The sequence below is a fragment of the Gymnodraco acuticeps genome, unplaced genomic scaffold (genome assembly GCF_902827175.1).
Source record: "Gymnodraco acuticeps unplaced genomic scaffold, fGymAcu1.1, whole genome shotgun sequence".
NCBI lineage: Eukaryota > Metazoa > Chordata > Actinopteri > Perciformes > Bathydraconidae > Gymnodraco > Gymnodraco acuticeps.
Genome location: NW_022990299.1, coordinates 382501 through 407230, shown reverse-complemented (window position 1 = coordinate 407230; position 24730 = coordinate 382501). Strand labels below are relative to the sequence as shown.

The following is a 24730-nucleotide window of genomic DNA, read 5'->3' as shown; positions in this document are numbered from 1 at the left end:
TTTGTCCCTTCAGGCATAAATAACCGACGGGGGCCTATCTGACAGGAAAGGTGATATTGTGTTAAATTAGGTGCATCGTAATGGGAGACGAGGTCACAGCTTGTCGTGGGGCCTAGTATTCACACTTGTTGCCATTTTTCTCTTGATTCAATTTACTGTCCAGTAGGATCCTTTTTCAATAAAAGTCTCAGGCACATTCCATTCCTCTTGGAAACAATGGCAGCTGTGAGAGCATCTCTGTGCAGTGGGACGGCGATGGACTGCGTTCATGATGAATGTCTGGTAGCTCGGAGACGAGTGACTCTGCTTCTAAAGCCAGGGCCACGCTCCTCCGTCTGCGGGGGTGATTTATGGAAGATCCTCCTGGACGTGCTGTGAGTGTGGAGAGGAGAGGAGAGCTGACGCACACAAAGCTCTGCTTGTACTGAGCCGGGATCAGGAGCTAATGTGGGCTACACAGAGAGGGCCAGTGAGGATGGAGGACAGCACACAGACATGCACTGTCATGTTTGTATGTGTGGTGTGTGAGGCTGTGCTTGTACATGTTGTGTGTATTTTGTACCACATGTAGGTTAAAAATAAAGACAGCACAGCAGATTGTCTTTACATATGAATATTTATGTTGCTTTCACATCAGCATATAAAAGCACACTTTAAGTATGATCAAATGTAATCCTGAGATGATTAGTCATACAAATAATCTTCAACTAATTTGATTAGTAGTGATAGTAATTGTTTTAATTAACTATCTTGTTTGTGACTGTGACTCGATTAATCTAAATAAATATTTGTTGATTAATTCACAAGGAAAATAATTATTAGTTTCACTTTAAAAAAGGGACTTTCATCAAAGTATAATTTTTCTAAATATACATACAAAACTGACTAAAAACTTTTTTTTTTAAAGTATTGTTTTGAACCACCATGTCCCTTTTGTCTTTCTCCTAATTGGGAGTCAAAGGGTGGAAGAGGTCATATTTTGTGCAGACTTCAAAGACAATATTTGTGATTTTGAGTTCTAAAAATAAAAAGTGATTGCTGGAATAATGAAATCAAAAGTATAAACAAATCCTAAAACAATAGAATAAAAGAAAATACACTTGTTTCTTCTTGACCTGACGATAAACACTACACAAATTGTGAATGGTAAAATAATTGGATAGAACCGCGAGGAGAACCATAGGGTGCGTTTCACTTCGGTTAAATGGATTCCTTGCTTCCCTCACTTGCGTCGTTTCCCTGCGACTAGTCCCTCCCACCAGGGAAGCATGGAGAGACGCAAGGAAACCACGAGAAGCAGGGAAATGAGTTTTAAGCGCAATGGGACGTCGTTTCCTCCGGAGCGTCACGTGAAGCGACGTCCGTTTGTGAGGACGCCGCACAGCTGATCGTCTGACAGTAGCCAGATCAGTGCATGCGCCGCATTGTCCAATCAGTGAGCGATATACAGTAAGGGGGCGGGGCGAGTGTCTGAGGATTTCACCGGAGGATGGTCTGGTAGTTCCTCGATTATCGCTCCTCCGTTATCGCTCCTCCGGCAAAAATAAGGCCACTGGTACGGTACTCAAGATGGCGCAGACAAATCAACTTCCGGTGATACCGAGCCCGAGGAGCGAGGAAATGAAAAATAACCGAAATGAGACGCACCCTTAGATTAATTTGTGCCTCTGATGTCATCACGTAACAGATAAGCAGAACAGGGGAACCTCTCCAACCGCAGTGCTCTCCTTTAAGGCAGACGATGACAGTTTGTTTGAATAACGACCCCTGTGGAGCGGGAATAAAGCAACAGAGGTGAGGCAGAGGTAAAGGCGGGGTGAAGGCAGAGGGCCGAGTGTTAGACAGGGGTTAGGGAGGAGGCTGCGTCACTTTACCCCAAGAAAGTAACATGTGCTATTGCCTGGGGAGAGGGGTCTTTTCAGTATTTCCATTAGCTTTGTCCCCCTAAGGGAGAAAGACATGCTAATGAATAGTCACAGTGGTCAAGGTTACTCCAGCTGAACCTCAGTCAACCCTGCATTACTTCACTTTTTTTCAAATATACAAAATAATAGAAAATTCAGGAGGGAGACTGAGGAAGTGTGAGAAAAAACTAAATGTGCAGGGGGAGAAGCGCCACAAAACAAAGAGATGAGCCACGTGATCAATGAGAGAAAAAAATGAGGAGGTGGACATAGAGAGGAGTCGGGGTCAGGGTCTTTAGTGAGGGAAAATCTCTTTCTCTGATACACCGCCATCCGTCATCTCATCGCCGAGTCGTTTACAGCGAGGGAGGGAGACACCGCAAGACAGAGAACTGTACATTTCCAGTCCCTCATATTGTCTTATTAAAGCACCTTGTCCCATAACTCAGCGTGGAGGACAGACGGGACATGTTTGACAACACGCTCTGCTCTTCACCTTCATGCTTCCACGTTGGAGTCATATTTTCCGTCCTCAGACTTCACAGAGAGAGAGGGAGGGGGTAAAACAAATGATGCTGGATCCCCTTTGAGACTGTGTTTATTTCATTTGTTAAATGTCATGACAGTGTTTGGATAAGTTTGATCCCAGCATGTCAGTTTATAGCTCGCACTTGACCCTGAAAGACTAAGGGCTCACCGCTTTGATATATAGCTGCCAATACATCAAGCTGACCTTATGTAAAGTGGTTTTATTTAAACATTAAACCTGCTAAGAGTTTATTTAGAAAAGTATGATCTCACTCGTGCATTTCTTATGATGGATGAAATTCACTTTATTTAATGTCTTACTGATTATTATTGCATCTGTTAACGTGAATCCATTCTCACACAGCTTTATGCTTTGATTTGACAGAGTCATGCACAAAGATGTTTTCCAATTATTATATTTTATAGGTTCCAATAAACGTTTTAATGCATCATGGTATAAAAATAACTGGCTTTCACTCGCTTAAAAATTCATAAAAAGAGAATAATGAATACAATGAATTTCACTCTCATTTAAAGAGTGTCTGAAAGGAAAAAGCTGTTTCATCCAAATGTATTTTCAATAGGGTCGATCTTAGAATACAAGCAGTATATCAGCAGAACTATTTAAGATGCTCTATTTATTATAATACCTAACAGGTGCTTATTTACAGCTCCAGCGTTCTCAAGCAAGAACACTGTTAACACTTTAAGAGAAAAGAAGATTTTGTGTAAACTACTATTTAGTGTGTAAACTACTATTTATTTACAAGGATTGTATTCACAGAGCGATAATGAACTTGTAAAATAAATTAGTATACCTTTTATAACGGCAAGAGTAATATTTCCAGTTATAACATGAGTCATAATCAATAAAAATACACAATTTGGGTTAAATGATCATGAAAAGTCCTGACTATCTACTAAGTAAACTCGTTATTTAACATAAAGGTAGAAATATTATTTACATTTTAAGATACCAACCAAAGGCTTGTGGCGCCATCATTTGCTTAACAGTCAAATCTGACATATTTATATTAAAGCCCCCTCTTTCTCTGTTTGCCAGTCTCCGTCTCTTTCCTACATATTATAGTATGTATAGAACAGTGCCCTCTGATGGCACCCAGTGGTCTTCCTAAGTAACAGCACGTATTTGGGTGAGAATAAAGATGTTGGGAAGCCGGCCAGAGGAGAAAAAGGAGGCTTTGAGGTAGGAAGGATACGAGTCAGCCACCACAGTCTCGGTTCAAGCGATGGACACACTGATCTGGAACAAGGGGCTGGCATTCATCTTACTGTTCAAGAGCATGTGTTGCTTTTCAACACGATTGATAGAGACTGATTGGATCGACATACATCGAGCTGGTTCACGTGTGAGACTGATTTGCCCTCTTTTGATTAATGTTAGTGGTATTCTTACATTCCGCAATGAGGCAATAGTGCTTCTATTTCATCCTTAATGAGGGCTGGGGAGAAACTGTGCGGTAATAAATGCACGTGCATCCATAAAAGTGTTGTGCGCAGTCACGTCCCGACATGTCTTCATGTGTTTGTAATACAGCACTTAGTTCCCTGGGCCCGTTATCGATCGTGTTTCAGCCGGTGTTAGCGGTTTGTTTGAGCAGGTGGCAGTCACCTGCTGTGTGCGCTAGACAGTGCAGCCAGGGGCAGGCAGGGGTTGAAGTGTCATTTTATGTTAGGTAATAAATTAAGCCTCCATTACCCGAAACCTAAGCCCAAAATGAATTTCATCTAACTGTAGATCTCTCCTGCTGCACTCTAGTCCTTAGCAACCACTTCAATAGTGTTCATTTGGAGTGGTGACACGGCTGAAAAACAATCCGCTTTAAAAATACATTGCTTTTTTGACTAGCCAAGAGAGGGGGTCTCAAGATTGTGGTGTGCTGCGAGACTCTTTGATACACCATCTCTGGGATTTATTCCGATACCCGATAATCCCAAGGAGACGCTTTGCGGGGCATTCACCAGGAAGCATACATTTGAAAGTCTGTAATTTGACAAAAAAGAATGGGAAAGGAAATCTGCAAGGAGGAGGGGGAAGATGGAGGCTGATAGTTGGGGGTCTCTTGAGAAGTGTATGGCCTCTCAACACAGAATAAAGAAGCAGAGTGAAGTCTTAGGAAACAGAAGCAGTCCTTTCCACTCTGTTGGCTACTGGTAGGATTCTTGTTTTGGTGTTATCTGGTTAGTGGTGTTCCTTGCCGAGACTAAACGCAGGGTAGGACAGAAACACAACCAGAAATGGAGCAATAAAATGTCTATTTGGGAATATCGTACAGACAGATTTAAGCGTGGCCATTCTGGTTTGGTTATGGGTCCTGGTTGGGACTCCTATCATTTGCATTGGTGTGTGCGAACCTACCAGGATGGAACATTGCTGGCTCTTTCACTGACACTTGTAAGGTCAGAAAAACCACTGGAGACCACAACACGTCTTTTCTCTGTGACGGTCTCCCTCCTCCTCGTTCTTTACCTCAACTGACTGTACAAACTTCGGCCCCTGTTGCGGTCGTCTTTCCCTTGACTCTGCACTAATTAGGATGATGTATGGCTGCGGGATCTTTAGAAGGGGTGGAATAGTCGGAGGCACTTTGATTACAATAAACAGAGCTGGGGATTTCAAACAAAACCACACACCAGTGAAAGGGCTTTTCCTCCCCTCCTCTGACCGTGCCAGGCTGGATCCTGGGTTTACACAGGTGTGTGTGTGCACATGTGGATGTGAGCGGGGCACTTGAATGTGTACACTTGGCTTTCAATAAATATCGGAGTTGAACAATACTGAAACAAATGTCAGGACACTGGCTCAATAAATCAGACGTAATATCTTTCACAGGTTGCAAGAGCGGCAGGGCCAATGGAAGAAAATCATCATCAGTGGTGTTGTTGGTACTATTTTTGTCTGTGTGATGACTTCTCATTAAGAGGTTCATTAATGAAGAGGGAATGCACGCCATGAGCATTGCTTCCTGTCTCTCTAAATTGGAATATCTCATGCTGTGATTTATGTTTATATGATGTAACTTCACAATCATATCTAGTTTGTCATTCGCGCCCATCCATCTTCAGTTTGTTACTGAAATAGAAGCATCTGATTTTTGTCATGGGAAAATTATAGATCCTGTTCTTGCAGAACTGGATTTTCGATTTTGTGGTGTATGGATAGATGTTTGGGCGACGAGTGGGCGGGCAAGTAGGTGGTGGGCGCAGAGGAGGGGTGCTGTAATGTTATTGTAACAGTAAGTGAGTACGCACTGAGGGGTTACAGGTCTTAGTTCACTCCAGGGTAAGAGGTGAAAGAAGACAAACAGTGCCAGGGCTACTGCACGCTACTGGGGATGGTGTTGAGAGTATGTGTGTTACAGATAAAGACGCACTTGTGATGTGAAGTTTTTTTCAGCTCAACCTGCACAACATCTAACTGTTGAACAGCAGAACAAGACAGACTACCTCGCTGCCTTCACAAAGTCTCTGTGGGTTTGAGTATAAGCAAATCACGCTTGCTTTGTTTTTCAAACACAAAACAGTTAGACAGATCGTGGAAGGCAGAGAAGACAAAGTGTGTGTTTAGGCAGTTGACAAATTAAAAGGAAAACTTTGGAGTACAGAAACTTAATTATATTGTGTTGCTTTTAAATGCACCAAAACTAAACCCAATTGAACCTATTCAGATGTTTTTAGAAGAATGATGATCATCCCTTTTAGAGGCCCAACACCACTCAGACACTTTATGATGCTTTTCCCTTTCATGTGTCAACCATCTGAATATGCGATAAATTGAAGCCTTCCTTCCAAAGAAAAAAAAAAGAACTTACTTCATGGGCCAGAGCAGCAGCGCTGTCCAGAACTGGGACGGGTTTGCTCTCTTCGTAGAGTTGCAGCTGCTCGTGGATCTGAAAGGACAGATTGCGTTTATCAGTAAGGGCGACAAAAAAAGGGGGGGAAAAGAGAGAGAGACAGAGAGAGAGAGAGAGAGAGAGAGAGGGGAGGTCAATGTTGGGCTGCAGAGGCCATGGCGAGGCCTCTCCGAGCAAACGCGCGCGTAAGCAGAGACTGCACACACACTCACGTGCACTGCTACAAGCACACATATATGAAAACATGTACAGCCTCCATCTGCACCATGTACTACTCGCTCACACACACAGTAGATCAACCACACAACCACAACACACAACACACAAACACACACACACACACACACACACACACACACACACACACACACACACACACACACACACACACACACACACACACACACACACACACACACACACACACACACACACACACACACACCCACACACACACACACACACACACACACACACACACACACACACACACACACACACACACACACACACACACACACACACACACACACACCACACCCACACACAACACACACGACTCCCGAGCACAACAGAGTGCTTCTAAGCATTTCAACTCGCCTAGCCACTGTACAAACAATCCAGTTTTCCACCGTGCATTTGATATGCCCCAGTGGCCTGAGGATTCCAAATCATTTCAACAGTCTGGTTAAATTGGCTAAACATTTCCTTATCAGCCTCAGCGCTGCAACTGCACATTGTTGAGAGACAAAGATGTGTCTCTGGAGAATCACTAAAATGGAAAAGTAGGCCAGACCCTTGTGTTAACATTTACTAATTTACACACACAAAAAACACTTAAACTGATACGTGGAGCGGAGATGGAATTATTTCTACACGCGGGAACGTGCTTGTGCTCCAGCCTACGTGCACAGAAAAAACACTACAGCAATTTAATTTGTCATTAGAGAGCAGCTGTGCAGGAATGTGTTGACAGGCTACAGGCTGCTGTCAGGTCCCATCAGAGAACAGAGACTATCCTCCCAACAGCCACTCCTGAGTCTCTCCTCAGCCCAGCAGGGTGAAGGGGAGCTAGGCCACGGGTCTGACTGATAGCTGGGCCCCGGTCCTGGAGCCTGCAGCTGGATGGCTCACACAGCATTCCAGCACAATGGTGGAACAGAAGGCCCTGTGGCTGGGGAGAGAGTGACGAAGAAGCCCCTGGGCCAACTCGTCATTTGTAAGGGCCAAATTCACACATGTGGGAGCACACACACACAGAAGGAGCTGTGTGACAGAGAATCAATTTGTAGAACAGGAAGAGACATGAGAAGCAGTTTGTTTGCCGTCACTTTGCGAGCAGCTACAGATGCTGTGTGCAATTAAAACATCTGTTTAAGAACTGACATCTTCGCTACACAAACATGTTTTAACTACTAGAAGCTCTGTGTATACTTTAAAATGACACAATCACAGCATCTCTTTTTTCTAATGGAATTCCCACTGGAAATGTTTTTCTTTCTTCTTTGAGCAAAAATGTACAGATAAGGTAATTTGAATCTTTCTTGTTGTCATTGATATCCACCACTATGATCTCAATCACGACACAATAGCTTGTGTTCAAAAGCGAGTTTTCTGGTGAGAAAAATGCAGGAGCAACTGTGTGTCAAATGTCTTTGCACACGTACGCCCCTCATGGTTCGTGAAAACTCCAGCTCAACTGTTTGGCCTTTAACAAGAACAGCCCTTTCAGCTTGACTTATCCACACACTCTCACGTGATAAATCATGACCTGTTAGGACTGTGTCTCAGCCAACAGAGCAGCCATGTTTCAAGGTCAGCTGAGAGGTTCAAATCCCTGTGTAAAGCCCACATTACTCGGCTATAAAACATGGTGCATTAGGCGCGTTGTGGACGTAATCTGCTGAAGGCCTGAGGGAGGCAGATGGTTAGTCGGCTGTAGAGCGCTGAAAGCTGCAACTGGAAGGGAAGTTAGACAAACGTTGTTGGAAATAGCAGGCAATACATTGGCTTCATTAGAGGTGCAGGTACATATACATGAGTAGAGATAAAGCAAGGGACAGATATACAAAAAAAAAAGAGGGGAATGCAGCACTTATAAGCCTGAGTAGACTCCACTGTTTAAGTGGTACTGGGTTAAACTGCTGTCAGTGTGTTCCATGTTTTATGGCATCACATTTAAGACAGACACTCTAGGGCATTTCCTGGACATTTTCATCCTCATCTGTTTAATTTCACATAACCGCGTCATATTTGAACAATTACTCTGTACTGTTCATGAAGTCCCAACAACTCCACCCTTTGCTCTGACTCCTCCGTCTGCAAAAGAAGGCTGTAAAAAGCCAGTCAGGCAGCTCCGGTTACTTCATCTGTCCTGATCAGCTTTGTAAGAAAACAGATGAAATAAACGTGAGGTTGCCAGTGTCTTCAGCCCTCCAGCATACCGCAGTCCTAGTGACATCTGCTTAGGTAGTTGTTGCTCCACCACCTCGACTTACTTAGTTACTGTGGAATTTCTTCCTTGCGTGGTGAGCAAATGCAAGATTGAAATGCTTTTATTTACAGTTCAGGACACTTTCCAAGTGCCTGTCCATGACGCAGTAATGCATTTAAAAGTCATTACCCCAAACGTTCTCTGTCCCTTTGGTGAGGCAGCAATGCCAAGTGGCCTGGCCCAAAATTAAAACATGAGAGACAGTGTTGTACAGCCAAAGAGGCTTTAGCACAAACCAGAGTTTGATTCCTGGACACATACCCAAATCAAATACTGGGATTATGAAGCTTCTCAGATGAAAAATGTATTGCATGCTACTTCTATGTAAAATAAGGCAGTAGAGACAGGATCCAAATGCTTACAAAACAGGGAGGAAAGCTCCCTGAAGTAGGAGCTGAGAAAAGATGAATGAATGTGCACCTTCACTGAAGCTTAAGAAAAAAATGCTACAAAAGGAGCAGTGTGAGTGCTGTCTCCACAGAGGCCTCAGACTAAGTTGTGTTTGCTTCCAGGAATACCCTGCAGGCTTAAAATACACACAGCAACAACTTTTAAAAGAAAAAAACCGACACTGGTAAGAATTGATATGAAAGAATTCCAACAAGGATGGACTTGAAAACAAACATAGCATCCATCTTCATCATCTTTGGACAGGGGCTCCAACCCCTGCTAAGGATCACTGTTAAGGTAAAGGATCCGAAACCCTTAGTATTAAAACTCAGCAATTGAATCTGTATGTATGCTCTCTTCATGATTAAAGCACATGCAACATCCTAGGCTCTCAGTCTCAACATATACTGTAGGTATCAATAAAGCCGGGTTAAAAAGCTACCTTACAAACATCAACTCAGACACAATACAGCAACCGATGTCTGGCACAGAAGGAGGGTGACAGCGTGCAAAAGTGCAAAGGTTTGATAGATGGAGAAAGGAGAAAGAGAGGTCTGGAGATCACAGCGCTGTATAGTGTTTCTGTTTTCAAGTTCTGCAAAGAGGCTCAAGGCTTCTGGTTAATGTCCACTGCCCAGAACACTTCAGGTCGGACCAGTTAGGGTTGACAACCTTTCTTCCACTCCTGTTTCTATATCAACCCACCATAGAGGATCTAATATCAGGCCTTCATTGATCCACCAGGGTCCGATCTCTTGGTCAGATCCAGAACACCTTGTCAAGGCACCGTGGCATGGTACAGTAGATCAAGTTAAGGAGACAGGAAGGGGGAATTACAGGCAGACGTGCAGGGTTGCAGCTGGAATAGCTGTGAAATGATATGTTTACTTCAAGGGAAAAGAGAAAAAATATATTTTCTTCTGTTACGGTAGGTTAGCTTACAAAGAACTGGCTTCATCCCCTGGTATGAGGGCATCAGATCCTGGCTATTGAGCTGTTGTTTATGAATAAATCCTGCAGATGACAGTACCATCCACCACCATGTTGGTGGTTGATCTACAAAAATGTAGATTTTTATTTAGATGGATAAACCACACACCAGTAATTAGGAAGGTATGCCAAGGCTTTCAGCATTTTCTTCTGTCAATGTCAATTTCTACATGGCAAGAGTTTAAGATCTTGTCAGTATGCACCCCCTGCCACATAAATGTGATGAACTTTATTTATTATAATCAGGCCAATTGAAATTATTCTAATTCTGAAACGGGTACCTGGGAGAGCATTGAAGGTCTTGAGGACACTTGGTCATCTACTGATTAATGGGCAAATGTCCTCACATTATTGCGCTATTATTAAATCTACCTGTCCTTTACCAAGACCCCATACAGAGCAGTTTTGGCAAAAAAGCTTGCCTCTCATTTGTTGTGGAAAAAGCCTGGAGAGTGTGACAGGTAATTAAGAGCTAGCAGTGGACACAGAGGACGAGACAGAGAGAGACCAAGGCAGCTGGCCAAAAGTCATGACAGCCACATCACTTAGATAGAGGATACATTTCCTCCTGGAGCGCTTGGAAAATGAGCAGAGAGGCCCCAGACACACCTCCATAGACGCTCTGTATGTTTTGAAGCCAGTACAGTGCAGGACACAGTCATACTTGTCTACATACGACGACCGCCTTGAGACACAGCTGAAATTCCAACTTTTACAAAAACATCACCAAGTGAAGTGGCATCGATCAATTTAGAGACTCATTCATGTGAAGTATAGCAGCTATTCGTTCAGGAAAAGTATTCTGAATATGTAAGGGCATAAAGCCAGGACAAATGCATCTGACTTACTAAATCAGGTTGATTTGAGTTATTTTCAGGCAGTCAAATCAATATATACAAATTGTGAAGACTATTTAAAAGCTCCAGGTGAGCCTTTTGTGTTTGCAGGCAGTTCTCAGGCCATATGGGAGTGATAAATACACTATATGGCACTATGAACCTAATTTTCCATATTCTGCGTATTGCTCGTATTCTCCATGTCCCATTAAGATTGGCTTCGTATCGTCTAAACCTTCTGGTTTCACTTTGAGTCCTTTTTATTCCTTAGACATACGGAATCGGGGTCAACCAAAGTGACCTGGAATAATGGTTGTGGTATCCCTCCAGAGATTCTCCTTGATTACCAATATGGACATTTGACTGATAGAATGGGGGCTAGTGTATCTTTAGACCTCCTCTCATTTTCACTTTCCCCCCATTGCTCCAGGAGTCCAGACACGGTTCAATTGAATGATTTTAAAGTTTTATTCAGCAGTCAAATGGCCATACTGCAATCTGTCTGCTGTACTAAGAAGCTTGCTCCCTCTTTACCTCTGTCCCTATCACAACCTTCCCTTTGGCTTCATCCTTCGTCTATTCGTCTAGCTCTTCTGGCTCAACTCAAAGGAGCTTGTTTGTGGAGATTAAGAATGATCTTTTGACTTAATGCTGTATTCGACTTTTAAACTTCTAGAAAAATATTTAGAAGGTAGCCTTAGCGCAGAGTAAAACATTGCAAGGGAGGGGAGGTTTTCAAACTGTAAATAACCACCTGGCTTGTGTCAGAAAGAAGATTTTTCTAGCAACAAATTGCAGAGTTCTTAAGTTTGCAATCACTGCCATACCGAATAAGAATAGAAGAATGTACACATAGATGTATGAACATTAATATCATTTTATTATTAAGGATAGAAGCTCGCTTTTTGAAAGCCGCCTGAAGGTATTTGCTCAACTCCTCACGAGGGTTCCTGTTCCCCCAGAATAATAAATAGAGACCTCAGAGTGCGCAGGACGTGAGGACCACAGACAGTACAAGTGGATCTCTGAGGTGGTATAGGTTTACAGGCTTAGACTTGAACCAGAGACAATTAGCCAGTTTTTTTTTTCTTCTGAGTACAGGGTGTGAGGCTTAAAGGACTGATCTTCATGGTTAATGCCTGGCAAGGGGCACGTCATGTTTTGAGTAGTAGAAAGGTTAAGATAACTGCCCAAAGAGCAAGTCTATGGTTGCTGTCAAGGACAAGAGTGGACGGACATTACAGAGTGAGTCATACAACTTGGAAGGCTACCTAGAGTGTGATCCAGTTATTCATGGGATACCAAGTCTGGTACTCAAGGAATACAGTCCAGTTTGTCTGAAAATGAGCTAATTTACCATAAATAGCTGAAACTTTCCATCTGGGTACAAGCGTTAGCTGCAGCACCTTTACATGTCGTTAAAGGCCCGTAGCACTGAAGAACAAACTGGCAAGCCCACATCAATGTTGCTGTGTTACAATGTGGCAAGTGCCAAGCCTATTAGCAACTAACAGAAGCTGACTTTAAGGGAAAACTGACTGACCACAAAATGAGGGATCTTGAGGCCTGGCTAAAGGCCTGCTGACAGAAACTTGGTCTTTAAGGAGAGCCCCACCTGAGGCAGGTGGAAATTGAATATTGTATTATATTTCCTGTGGCTTTTTGTTGAGCTGGAACTTGGCAGTGGAACAGTGAGTGTGGTGGAATTTAGAGAAAGCACACTTTAGTAACTCCCTTTAATTGAAACGAGGGGAACTGTCTGCGTCGTTTAGCCATGCTAGCTATACGCGCCAGCACTCGCATTACATGTCAGCACTGATGGCGCACCGGTCTGCAAAATGAGGCGAACTTGGGAGCCGGGACCTGCTGAAAGATGATATTAGAAAATATTTGTTTCGTCTTTGTGACATAATAGGATTAGGAGGGACATGAGAGGCTCTCCCAACTATCTGATGAGGACAGGTGAGGAGAGACAAAAAGAACCTAAGTCTGATTAAGGTCTTCATGTAGGTCTTCTTCTTTATGGTCTCTCTTTCCATCTTTGACACCTCTTCCTCTGGTACTTCTCTGTCCCTCCAGACAGACTGACCAGTAACCGATGCTTCATAATTACCCAGGTGAGGCTTGAGCGTTTCCATATGAGAGACCTGGGTTGCCGGGCCTGTCAGATTAACATGATGTGTGTGTTTTCTCTCTGCTGTTTAGCCATTCCCAAAGTATCCCCTTCACAGCCTTGTGGAATATAAGGTGGAACCTGTAGAGATTTGGTGGTGGGGCTTAAGAGGAAGGGGACAATTAAGGTTTTTATTAATGGTGTGCCACTGACGTTAGCCATGTTCACCTGAATGTTGGGTCTGAGTGCTGGTCTTAGCTGTAAGGCGAGATGGTTGTTCTGTTCTTCTGTGTGTGTTTCAAAGTCAGCCTGTCTCTCTGTTTGGCTCACTAGCTGACAGGCTGGCTCACATCTCAGTACCAAGTAGAAAGCAGAGGAAACACATAGTTCTGCTTGTCTGGAGCGGGGCACTTTCCACTTATGCCTCCACGTTAACGATAAGAGACGCTAAAAGCAGCTCGGTTTCTCTCCATTGAATAAAAAGGAAGAATACGAAAATAGGTTCGAAAACGGGCTCATTGTGGTGAGAAAATGTGGTTCTTTGATGCTATAATGACTCATCATTTTGTGGCTGCGGTAGCCAGATAACTGTATAATATTCGCAGCTACAGTAACAAAAGTGAATTGGGTGAATTAGCTGCATTAACTTATAACTACGGAACCGTAATGAGATGGCGCCCAATGTGAGAAACGTTCAGTGTAATGACATTACCATATCTCTTCCCCCCACTCTCACCGCCTTTCCAACGCAACAAAGTTGTATTCATATTTCAGGACGGCACACAGGGAGTTGGGTTTAGCATTAAACTGTTCTTTCATCCACACACTCATTGGACACACTTACACCTGATATTTCAGCTTTTAACCCTAAAAATGCTCAATTTGTTGGGCTTCCTAAGGCCGTTCAAACAAAAACAAAAAGAACAGGATGGAATAGGGACAACTGCTTCCATGATCTAACTACTTCTACCTAGCTCATTTCTCCTGCTCCACCGGAGACTTCCAAGGGGATCCTAGGGCCGATGGGTTATCTAATCCCTCTGGTCTTGGGTTTCCTTCACATATTCAGTATCTAAGAATCCAATTCTCATCAATTCTTCCTTTATCTAATAGTGCTTAGTTGTTTTGTCTATATCTTCACTTTTGCTGTAACAATGTACATTTCCCCTCTGTTGAACGAATAAAGGTATTCTGAATTATTCTCAATGGACAGCAGAGCCGATGTGCAGCCTATAACATTTTTCCAAAAATATTTCAAAAAGCCATTGGTGCATAGCTTTCAACACATCAGGTAAAGAGCCTGTCATGCACTTTTGCTTCAACAGCACTAACACGTTCTCCCCTTTATGTTCCTCTTGAAAGTTTACCTAGGTATAATCAGGAGTGGTTAGAGGGCTAGGTAAATTGGGCACTCCACCCTTATGCCTGGCTAAATATCCCTGAAACATAATGCCACCTTCATTAGCATGATTCTATCTGCCCCACACTAAGCAGTGTTTTCTTTGGGGCCGGCCAGAATGAGAGCCTGAACATGCGCAGGCCCTGCCCATCATTATCCATGTTCAAGAGGCCTTATTCTTTGGCCATCCATAACAATCCAGGCATCAAATAAAATCCTTCTGGTTTCCTAAAGTCCTGACATCAGGGTTTTTCTCCAGAGTCTGAGGTATGCCATAATTCGAGCACTTTTACACGCTCACATTTGCGCATAACAACCTTGGATCCTGAACAAACATGCTTACACAGAAAATATTTCTTAAAAAGGGAGGGGATGAAAATTATTTCAATTTTTCTCTCTCAATTGTCTCTGTGACATAATGATTCTGGCTGGAGAGAAAGGGAGACCACCAAAGAGGGAAATATATCAAGCCAGCATATGAAAATAGAGTTGGGCATTCTTTTAAAATGGAGACCATTAACAAGGGGATACCGTTAGCTGTAGCTCTAACAATGAGTGTTTTCTATGTAAATTGACAGCAAAGCATTACATCAGTGAACTAGAGAAACAAATCTGAAGCAGTGGTTTGAATAGTGACTGACAAACAAGCTGGTTTAAAGTACAAAAGCCCTCCTGTTCCTTTTTACAGTAGAAGGAGAAAGAGATTGGCTGCCGATTGCAGAGAAACCCCAAGTGAAGATGGGACTGGGGCAGACAGACAGAATGTGTTACATTCATTACCTCGGCCTGTCTGCCAGCGTACTGTATAAAGATATCAAGTGTGCTCATCTTCTCCCTAAACGCTGCAGCTATCTAGTTTTACAGTTTCATCGGACCACAGGCCAATTCACGCTGGCAGAGAAAGAGTTAGAAGATCTGAGTGGGTAGACTGTTGGAATGACAATAAACGAAGTAATGTATGAATGAGACCGCACGGAAAGAGTTTGAATAAAGCCGAATTGAGTATTTTTAAACGTGTGTTTTTATGTGAAAAGGAGAGGTCGGCTCAAGGCCGGGGGTCGCCGGAGATGGAGTTTGGATTCTGTCCCACCCCGCGATAGGAAGGATGTGACTGTAAAGGTGGGTAACAGAGACAGAGTTACATTTCATGGGGTTCCAGATCCTGTGTCAAGACATATATCGTCTGTCTAGCCTGAGGCTCTAACAACCCCCCGACCATTTCATATTTTTTGATGTATTACTATGATTTGAAAAAGACACATTTTGTCTGCTTATCTGAATCCACCTCATTTTTGCATTTTTTTTGCATTCTGCAGTGAAGGGAACTTCTGTCTGTTGAGTAAGAATTTCCAGATATAATTATTTTAAATAAATTGCACATGATAAGAGAAATCTCACACATTTAATTAAAGGACGTGAATTCAACTACATTGTAGTTAAAGGACACATGATTTGCAATAATGTTCTACACTATGATGGATACGAATGTCCCTTTTGACAACTGCAGTGTTCTAGCATTAGCAACGTGGCTATTAAAACTGAAACACATCTTAACTGAATCACTAAGCAAACACATGACTCCAAAAAAAAAGGTTGGAGGATTTTTGTTTTACCTTGATCAGCGAGTGCAGGCTGCGCTCCCCAAACATGTCCTGGAGGAAGGTGTTGTCCTCAGGACGGCTGACATGGGGCTGCAGCTGAGAGGGCAGAGCGGCCAGCAGCTCGTACAGACCTGCGGACGGGGAAGAGGAAACAGAGTCAGAATGTGGTAAAGGAACATAGTGTGCAGAATGACAGATACATAGACAGACAAGACAACACATGCAATTGTAAGAATTCACCTTAATAGGTTTTTTTTGTCACACACATACACCTCAGTTTTTTCTATGGGTGGTCTGCCCAGAAATACAGACAAACACGCCGTTCTCCTGGTCACTGGAAGTAAAAAGGAAACATAGAGGCAATATTGCATTTCACCCCCAGCCTCTGCTTCCCACCATTGTCCCAGCCTTTCCTGTTGTTTCAGGAACACTGCCGTCTCCAATCAGAAACAACTCCACAAACTCCTCGTTAGGCATCTAAAAAGTCCACCTATTGATTAGTTGAAAGGTTCAATGCTAAAAAATTTTTTTATTATTATTATTTTTTGTATTGTCATACTGATATTCTGAACACACTGTGAAGACCACTGAGACAAATGTAACATTTGTGATATTGGGCTATATAAATAAACATTGATTGATTGATATATCAATAAAACACATATATTTCAAGGCTTTCAAGCAACGCATCCTTATTGCCTGCAAACAATCAAGTTGTGTTTGCTAAAGAGAAGTTCCGCACAATATCAGGCTGAAATCTAAGTGGCTGTTGTGCACATTTAAAGGAAAAAAGGGATTTTTAAATGTTCTTAAATAACGTTTTGCACTGAATTTGGAGGATAGTGAATTAAGCAGATGTGGCCGGTCTCTTTCCCAGCCAGTTGATGTCATGAGCTCAGAAGGACAGTGGACATTTGCATTTATGCAGGCCTATGTCATCAAGTCATCACCATAGCAAGGTTTGTTGTTGACAGTGAGAGAAACAGGGTCCATTGGTCCCCGTAGTTGAATGTGAATTATATCAAAACAAAACCTTCTGAAATCTGTCAGCTCTTTTGGGGTTTACTGACCTGGCATATAAAATAAATTGCTATTTCAAATTCAATTTATACACAGCAAAACTGGGGAGCTGATGGTTTCAAGATTAAGCAGAAGGGAGTTGAAGCACTCAGCAGAGAGAGAGGGAGAGCACAAAACCAGCGAGTGAGCGGGGTGTGTTCCAAACACAACAGAGTCCTGGAGCAAAACTGATGGAGAGAAGTAGCAGATACTTGTTTGTTGCTCCGTTCTGGTCTTCAGGGTGGTTGTGATCCACTAAGCCAGGGGATACGTTAAAGGTCAGGCCCGTACCGAGTGCAGTCAAGCTGGCTTGTATGCATCAAAGACCCCTTTATAAATGCACCAGAAAAGGCCCCCCAAGATTCAAACACAACCACACGGTGCTTAAACGTCTTTGAACTACTACTGATCATGTGAAGGAACTCTAAACACGTTCACGGCGGAGCCATCGAAACGTCAAAACAAACTTGAGCGGCTTGGCTACCTCTCTTGAGAACGTCTTTCATCAGAGGACAGAGGGAAGGAGAGGAAGGAGGGAGGGGGAAAAGGCACCACAGACACAACTGGAGTAATTCGTAGCTGAAAATGATTGATTGAAAACAATGGTTGACGTCGTTGGCTGAATGAATGACTGGCTGACTGAACTGGCGGGCGTTCCGACTGGGTTAGAGAAAGTGTGTGCTGGCAGCTCAGACCCCTTGGCGGGAGAGCCACGGCTGACTATTTTAGCTCATGTCAAATGCCCCTGCTGCCGGGCAGTCAGATAGATGGAGTGTCATCTGCCACTCTCAACCTTCTGCTTTCCATTTGGAGGTGATTTGGGGTTTAAGTGATCTTTGAGTAAACGCACAGGATACATCAAGATCATATCCTGCCCCGTTCTCCAGCTCGCAACACCGATTCCGTGCAGTGTTGGCGCCTCATACTTCACTGCTCCAACAGCAGCTCTGTGGTTAAGAAAGAAGGAGAGGAAAAGCCACTGAACAAGAGAGAAGGTTTACGCACAACACATGTGCACTTGTCATTACTTAGCCCCCCGTAGTTTTACTCAAGCTGGGTGTGTGATATCTGCCCTGGTATGTGATCATCCGACGCCTGGTTCTGGGGTCCTCATCACCAGAAACTTTGTAGCTTTTTAGCTAACGCAAGCCCTGCCTGAGGGCAGCTGGCTCCCTCAAATCATTTACAACTTGGAACTCCCAACAGAACATCTCACATAATATATATAAAAAAAGATTTAAAGAGACATGGGATGAGGTGAGGGGTGTAGGAAAGGCGGTGAGAGTGGGGGGAAGAGATATGGTAATGTCATTACTATTGGCAGCGCTGAGATACCAGTAGGAGTGGATGAAGGGAGCGAGGGATGGAAGGCGAGAGTGAGAGTCCCTAAGCATGATTCTCCCCAGGTGCAAAGTCTCCTGTCTACACTCTCACTTATTAAATTCTTTATTTCTTCTGACAACAATACCTTCCTATTTACGCTGTAAAAACCTAAACAGGCTGTGTGTTGTGCGCCAATAGCACATTATGGGAAACACATCAGCTCCATGAGTGTATCAGGAATAATTACATAATGGGGAAAAAAGAGAAAGCTACCACTGTGCTCGCCTCCTGGGGTCACTATGTCAGGCCGAACCCAGTGAACCAAAGGTGACTCAGTTTCAAACAACAACAGAAAGAACTGTAGAGAGGCCAAGAACTAAACAAGGACTCTGCAAAGCTGAAATTAAATGTAAGAATGTATGGGCGGACAAGCGAGCAAGAGACATGTAGGCAGAAAGAGAGAGAGAAAGGAAATGAGCCAACGTGCAACCACAGTCGTGGTAAAATCCCTGCATGTGGACACTATAAAATGTGGAAAGAGAACTAAATCCAGGGCCAGATGTATGGACACATGTATGGTTCTGTAACATCAGAAACCGTGTCCAGCACAGACAGTGGGAGACAAAATGAGAGAGGGGGAAAGAAAAAGAAGAAAGGGAACATGATTGCGCCAACCCTTCACCACTAAAGGTTTGACCGATTCTTGCAGGGCTGGTCTGGATTCATTTGATTTGTTTTGGCCGGACTATTCTGGACCAACCCAGTGGTCCTGAAGACCGGCATGATGTTGCACAGGGTGGCCGAAACAGTCTGCAGAGAAATTGGAGAGGCCAGAGCCTTCGAAGCTTCCGGTACGGAGGAAGTGACCACTCTACTGTAACTGCCAAACAGCACTTCCCCTCTCACGCCCACACCTCAACAGCGGTTACAGAAAATAACAGTGTTTTGCTCAGATTCCTTTTATGTAAAACTACAACAACAAAATCCCAGACAATGAAATGCATTAAACATGATATGAGTCAAATTGCTAGTCTCATAGGTCAACAACCTTGGAGGGTTTTTAGAGCAGTGCAAGATGAGGAAATTACAGGGATTAATCTAGCAACACAGAGTGTTAATTTTGGCCCTGTAACTTTGCCAATGTTTTACTCAAATGCTACGATATGCAACATGTTCTGGGAGACAAACGTATACGTGTGTCCATAACATTACATGTTGGACTGCACAGCACGAATACTCCCCACTCTCAGCTTGTAACTGGACTAAAGACAGAAAGACAAACTGTCTGTCTGCCTGGTGAAAATGAATTTTTTCGAATACAGGAAATGAACGTTGGGTTTCGACTCAATTTCTTTCCCCTGCACTTTCTCCCGTGTGCCGAATGAGTTATTGACCTCCCTCATATATCTTTCAGGAACATATAGAGAGGCACGATAGTTGTGAGGATCACCAGACTGTGGGAGAAAGAGAATTGTGACAACTTGTGGGGGCTTTCTTAGAAGGACAATATTTCAATACAATAATGGCATTGTGAACGTGCAAGGGGCCATTTGCAGACAGGGGTGGCGGTAAGAGAAGCAGCTGCAGACTTTGAAGCCTAATCCACTCAAATCTTGATTTACCTCCTTATTCTCCGTCCTAGAGAGGAGGAAAGGCTGCCTAAAGCTTAGAGAAGGCAGACGGAGAGCAGAGAGGGCAACTAATTAAAGCAAAAGGAACACAATATCTGAGATACACATACTGAAGAAGACAAAGACAAAAAAGGCAAAGAAACAGCATAGAAGAACTGGGGCTGATGGCTCTCTGCAACAGCAAGAAATAACAAACTACAGCGATGATGACTCTTGCACTAATGTAAACACATTTTGGTCCAATGGGAGAAACTCTAGACTGACAGTGGGTGGGAAGATGGATTTAACCCGAGTGGAGTGCCAAACAAAAGGAGAAGTGTGTAGGGGTCCTTGTTCACAGCCAACACTGAGCTGATATGTCATCAGCCCACGGCCCCCAAAGAGCTTCTGTTCTGTCCTGAGGACTACCAGCGCCTGACGCCTTTCAACCTAAGTACAATGTAGGAGAATGGAATATCAGGGAGGACATTGGTTATATGGATTAAGTGAGCATTTGACTGTAGCGACATTGCCAACCAGACGTACAATTATTTAGTATTGAAAGATGAATTAGCTGAGCAGACGCTGTGATCTTTTAACATCACCTACAATGAGTTCAGCAGTGTTCTTATGGGATATTACTGTAGTGGACAGAGGAAGAGCGTGGTGAGCTATTTTATGAACGTAACAGCGGGAATCTGTGCTAAAGCCCACAAGTGTCTCGTTGCCAGTTCTAAAGACCAAAACACATTAAAAAAAGATCAGGGGACAGTGCCCATCTTCAATGATATTTCAGAATCACGGTCTTATTCGTTTTGGAGGGGGTAAAAAAAAAAAGATTGTGTGGCTTTTGCAAAATGTTAGTTGGGGCTCCGAGGCATGGAAAAATGACTTCAGCAAGTACAGTGGGCCGGTCCAGGTGCAATCAACCGTCCCTCCGATCATATATCGACTGTTTCACTACCGCAGGCTGAACTCTGGATGTGTGTCATTTCAGGGCCTATAAAGAACCCGTGGCCCTTGCTGAGATCATGCCTCGTTCAGGAGGGGGGGGGGGGGGAGGAAAAGGAATCCAAGTTACAGGACCTTATCAAAGATGCATTTCAAAGCCATGGAAGGCCAAGCTTTTCAAAAGGCATTTATTTGATTTCATCTTACTTTCAACATGCCATTGAATATCACGTGTGTGCCTCGCCCATACACTGCTCCATTCTTCGTCACACCTTTAGACTTCAAAGGGCTGTCAGCACATTGAAAACAGAGCTCAGGACAAAAGTACAAGCCTAATCAACATAATTGAATGCATATAGTCTACGGGATCCGTCAGCAGCCAGCAGTATTTTGAGCTACAACGGTTTTACCAATCACACTGCGGACAAGTGAGGCTTGAGTGGAAGCACCTGCAACCCGGCTGGAGTAAAGTCACTTTTAGAAAACTCTGTCTCTTGTCCAGGTCTGAGTAGTTAAACTTGCCTTCGACCCCACTTCCCCGAAAGCTCGCAAGTGATATATAACGTAAAGAAAGATATAGAGGCAAACAAATTCAACATGGAGGAAAGACAAACAATTAGGAAGACCTGGGCAAACAGAACGATGATGACAGAGATACTATCGGGGATGAAGACAGATATATGAGATGTCGAGGGTGGAGAGTAGAGCAGAGTTCCAGTGTAGTGTTTGTTGGAATATCAGGATGGAAGGTACTAAAGTCTGCGGGAAAGTCCGGGTTTGGCAGTGGCCATCCAGAACTTTTTTTTTTTTCAAAACAGAGATGAAAGGCCGTTGTTTGTCCGAGCTCATGTCAGCTAAGCTTAAATGTGCTCTTACATGGTGGACAAAACACAGAAGCCACAACAAGTTAGCCGCCTCCAAATGACCTGCCACCTCTGCTTATTGTGGCAATAGAGCAGCAGCAGACTCTCTGGCAGAGGCCTGCATGTTCTGTCCAAAGCCGTGGCCAGCTACTTACTTCAAGCAAGTCTTCCAGGGATATCAGAGGCAGATTTGCCAAGACCAGCAGAAAGGCTTCATTTTGATCACATATTAATAATGGCACTCTACAACTTACACTCTAAATCTTTCCTTTTCTCACTCTCATGAGCTATAACTCAAAAGCCCGATGCTTGATTGTCAAACAGAGAACATGGTCTGTAAAGCTGTTTACAGGTTCTTTCTAATGAAAGTGAGCATGTCCTGCCAGCCAATGACCGATTTAGTAGCCTGTGTGCTTTGGATGGGAACAGCGGAGGATGTCATCCTACCTCAACAAATAGAGAAAGAATTATTCGAATTCAAAACAAATAAAAGTCATCATTCCGCACTCTCAGTCGCACTCACTTGATTTCTTTCTTTTACATCTGTTTCCTTTGACTGAGTTTTTTTATTTTTTTGCTAAAATTATGTGGAAATTTTAGTTCTGATGTAACTGGAAACAGGGATCTCTTCCAGTGGCAACAAATCCTTGTGTTTTGGTGCTGTATCACTGCGGCACAGAGCCGGCTGCGGGCCAAGGACCACGACAAATGGCTGGGAGCTCCCAGAGGAACGCCATCCACCCAACATAGGCAAAGTCCTCCAGATGCTCTTGATTTCAATATCACGATGGAAAGAAAATCTGTTAACCTTGACAGAGGCCATATTCTTATCATATCACTCATATCATTCAGGATTTGTGTTTCTATGTAAGCATTTGCTCTACGTAGACATATGTGGATGCCATAATGTAGAGAAGTTACAAAGAGCCTCTCCATAGAAATGTCTGCATCTCATTACTCAGTATCATTATAGAGCCATCAGGTTTTCCAACAGGGGGTGTTCAAGATTGCAGAGAAGAGGATGGCTGGAATCGCTCATCTATCGCTCCTGCACAAACATGCACACATGCAGCTAGCAAGTTATTAGTGTGTATCTGGTAAAAGCGTTGTCCCTTCGCAAGATTTCCATGTGTAGTCTTTCATGCGAGTGTCGCCCACCTCCTCCGCAGCTGTGCATGGCTGAATCACCCTTATCTTTAAATGCTGTGCAGGGGCCATAAACCTTGATAGAACACGCAGGTACGGCTTGGAATAACACAGTTAACTTTAATAAGGTTAATAAAAGGGCATCGGGTCTTTAGAAGTGCCTGCTCCAGAGTGTGTGCGCGAGGATTAGAGCTGGTTACGGGTTTATGGTTTAAGGGGCACCATGCAGTGACTGTTATGGCACATGGGGGGCTTGTCAGCCAACAGTTCACTCAGCTGCGGTATTGGGCAGGCCAGTCAGTCAAAACCAACTGATTTGAAACCACAGCCAATTAGCCAATGTTCATCCAGTTCACTAAATAAAGTAGGAGAAACAATGCTGGGAGCCAAAGTTTAATATATCCAATTAAATTATTAACTTAAATAATAATAAGTTCTTGAGAGTTCATACAAATAAATTAAGGCTTTCTTTGAAAATAACTACACATTTTTTCTATTAGATTTTTAAGCCTGTTACAAATTCTTGATAGTTCTGATAATAACTATTGAATGATTTATTTTTCTAAACATCTCTGACCATAAGGATCTGTTTTTTCAATCGACTATCTACCGACATAGATGTTTTATAGCTTTTTAGTTTTCTCTGAATATCGAACTATGCACCGTTTGTAAATTAACTCAAACATATTTAATTGCTAGACTCCAAATGTTTGTTATGTATCGGCTTATACCACTTAATCTGCAATATCTAAACGTTGATTTTTCTGCAAGCACTAGTGGAAATACTGTTGTGTTTGTGTTAACACTGGGGTTGTCACTTTTCATTTGAAATGTAAACTTGTGTTTGAATCAGGGAAAAATAAATGTTAATGTAATTAGTATTGTTAATGCTACAGTACAAGCACAACAGTACACACAACAGTTGATGTGCTCCCCTAGCTAGTTCACAAGTCAAACTTTTAAATGATCTTTAATCTTGACCTATGCATGTCCAAAACCCTAACCCTAAATCATCAGTAAACTAAGCTTATAAAAGATGAAAAATGAAAGGACTGTTACGGGGAAGTGTTTTGGGATGATGAAGGACCCGGATCTACGATATAAAATTCCAAATCGAAAGTGGTATGTGTTAGTTCTAATAAGTTCCAATTTGACTTCTTGAAAAAGTGAGCAAGCAAGCATCAAACAAGTGAAACTGGAGATTGCGAGGTTTGGTCCCCTGCTTTCCAAAAGAGATTTAACTCTAGCTTTTCTTTCTGATGTCTTAGCCTCTAAATCTCCAATGTCCCCCCGTTCTAACTCTCCCCCACAAACGAGCCATCTACCACAAAACTGCAATCGCATAACTGCAGAAGCAGGGAGGAAATGGGGCTACAAGGAGCAAACACCCACTCTCACTGCAGGAGGCTCGCTGACCTCTGAATGGCATAAACCAGATGTTGTAACGTCTGATGGAAGAGAGGTGACGTTAGGAGCAATCGAGAAAGCTCCTCATCTGCAGACAGCGAACTACCATTACTGCGCAACCCTCATTAAAAAAAGGGGCAAGTTAATACCGACGTGAATCCAAGTATAAAGAGAAATGTTTAAACACATGTGGAACAGCAGTGGGCGGTCAATTCAATTTTCATTGGAAAGACAATGTTGA

The 24730-nt window shown here is 43.2% G+C and overlaps 1 protein-coding gene across 1 annotated transcript in view; it reads right to left on the bottom strand.

Moving 5' to 3' along the window:
• Positions 1 to 24730, bottom strand: part of LOC117550228 (MAGUK p55 subfamily member 7-like) — a 140177-nt gene that overhangs the window by 65958 nt on the left and 49489 nt on the right. Inside the window, 2 exon segments of the mRNA XM_034222613.1 lie at positions 6266 to 6343; positions 16143 to 16261. Of these exon segments, the coding sequence (XP_034078504.1) occupies positions 6266 to 6343; positions 16143 to 16261 (197 nt within the window).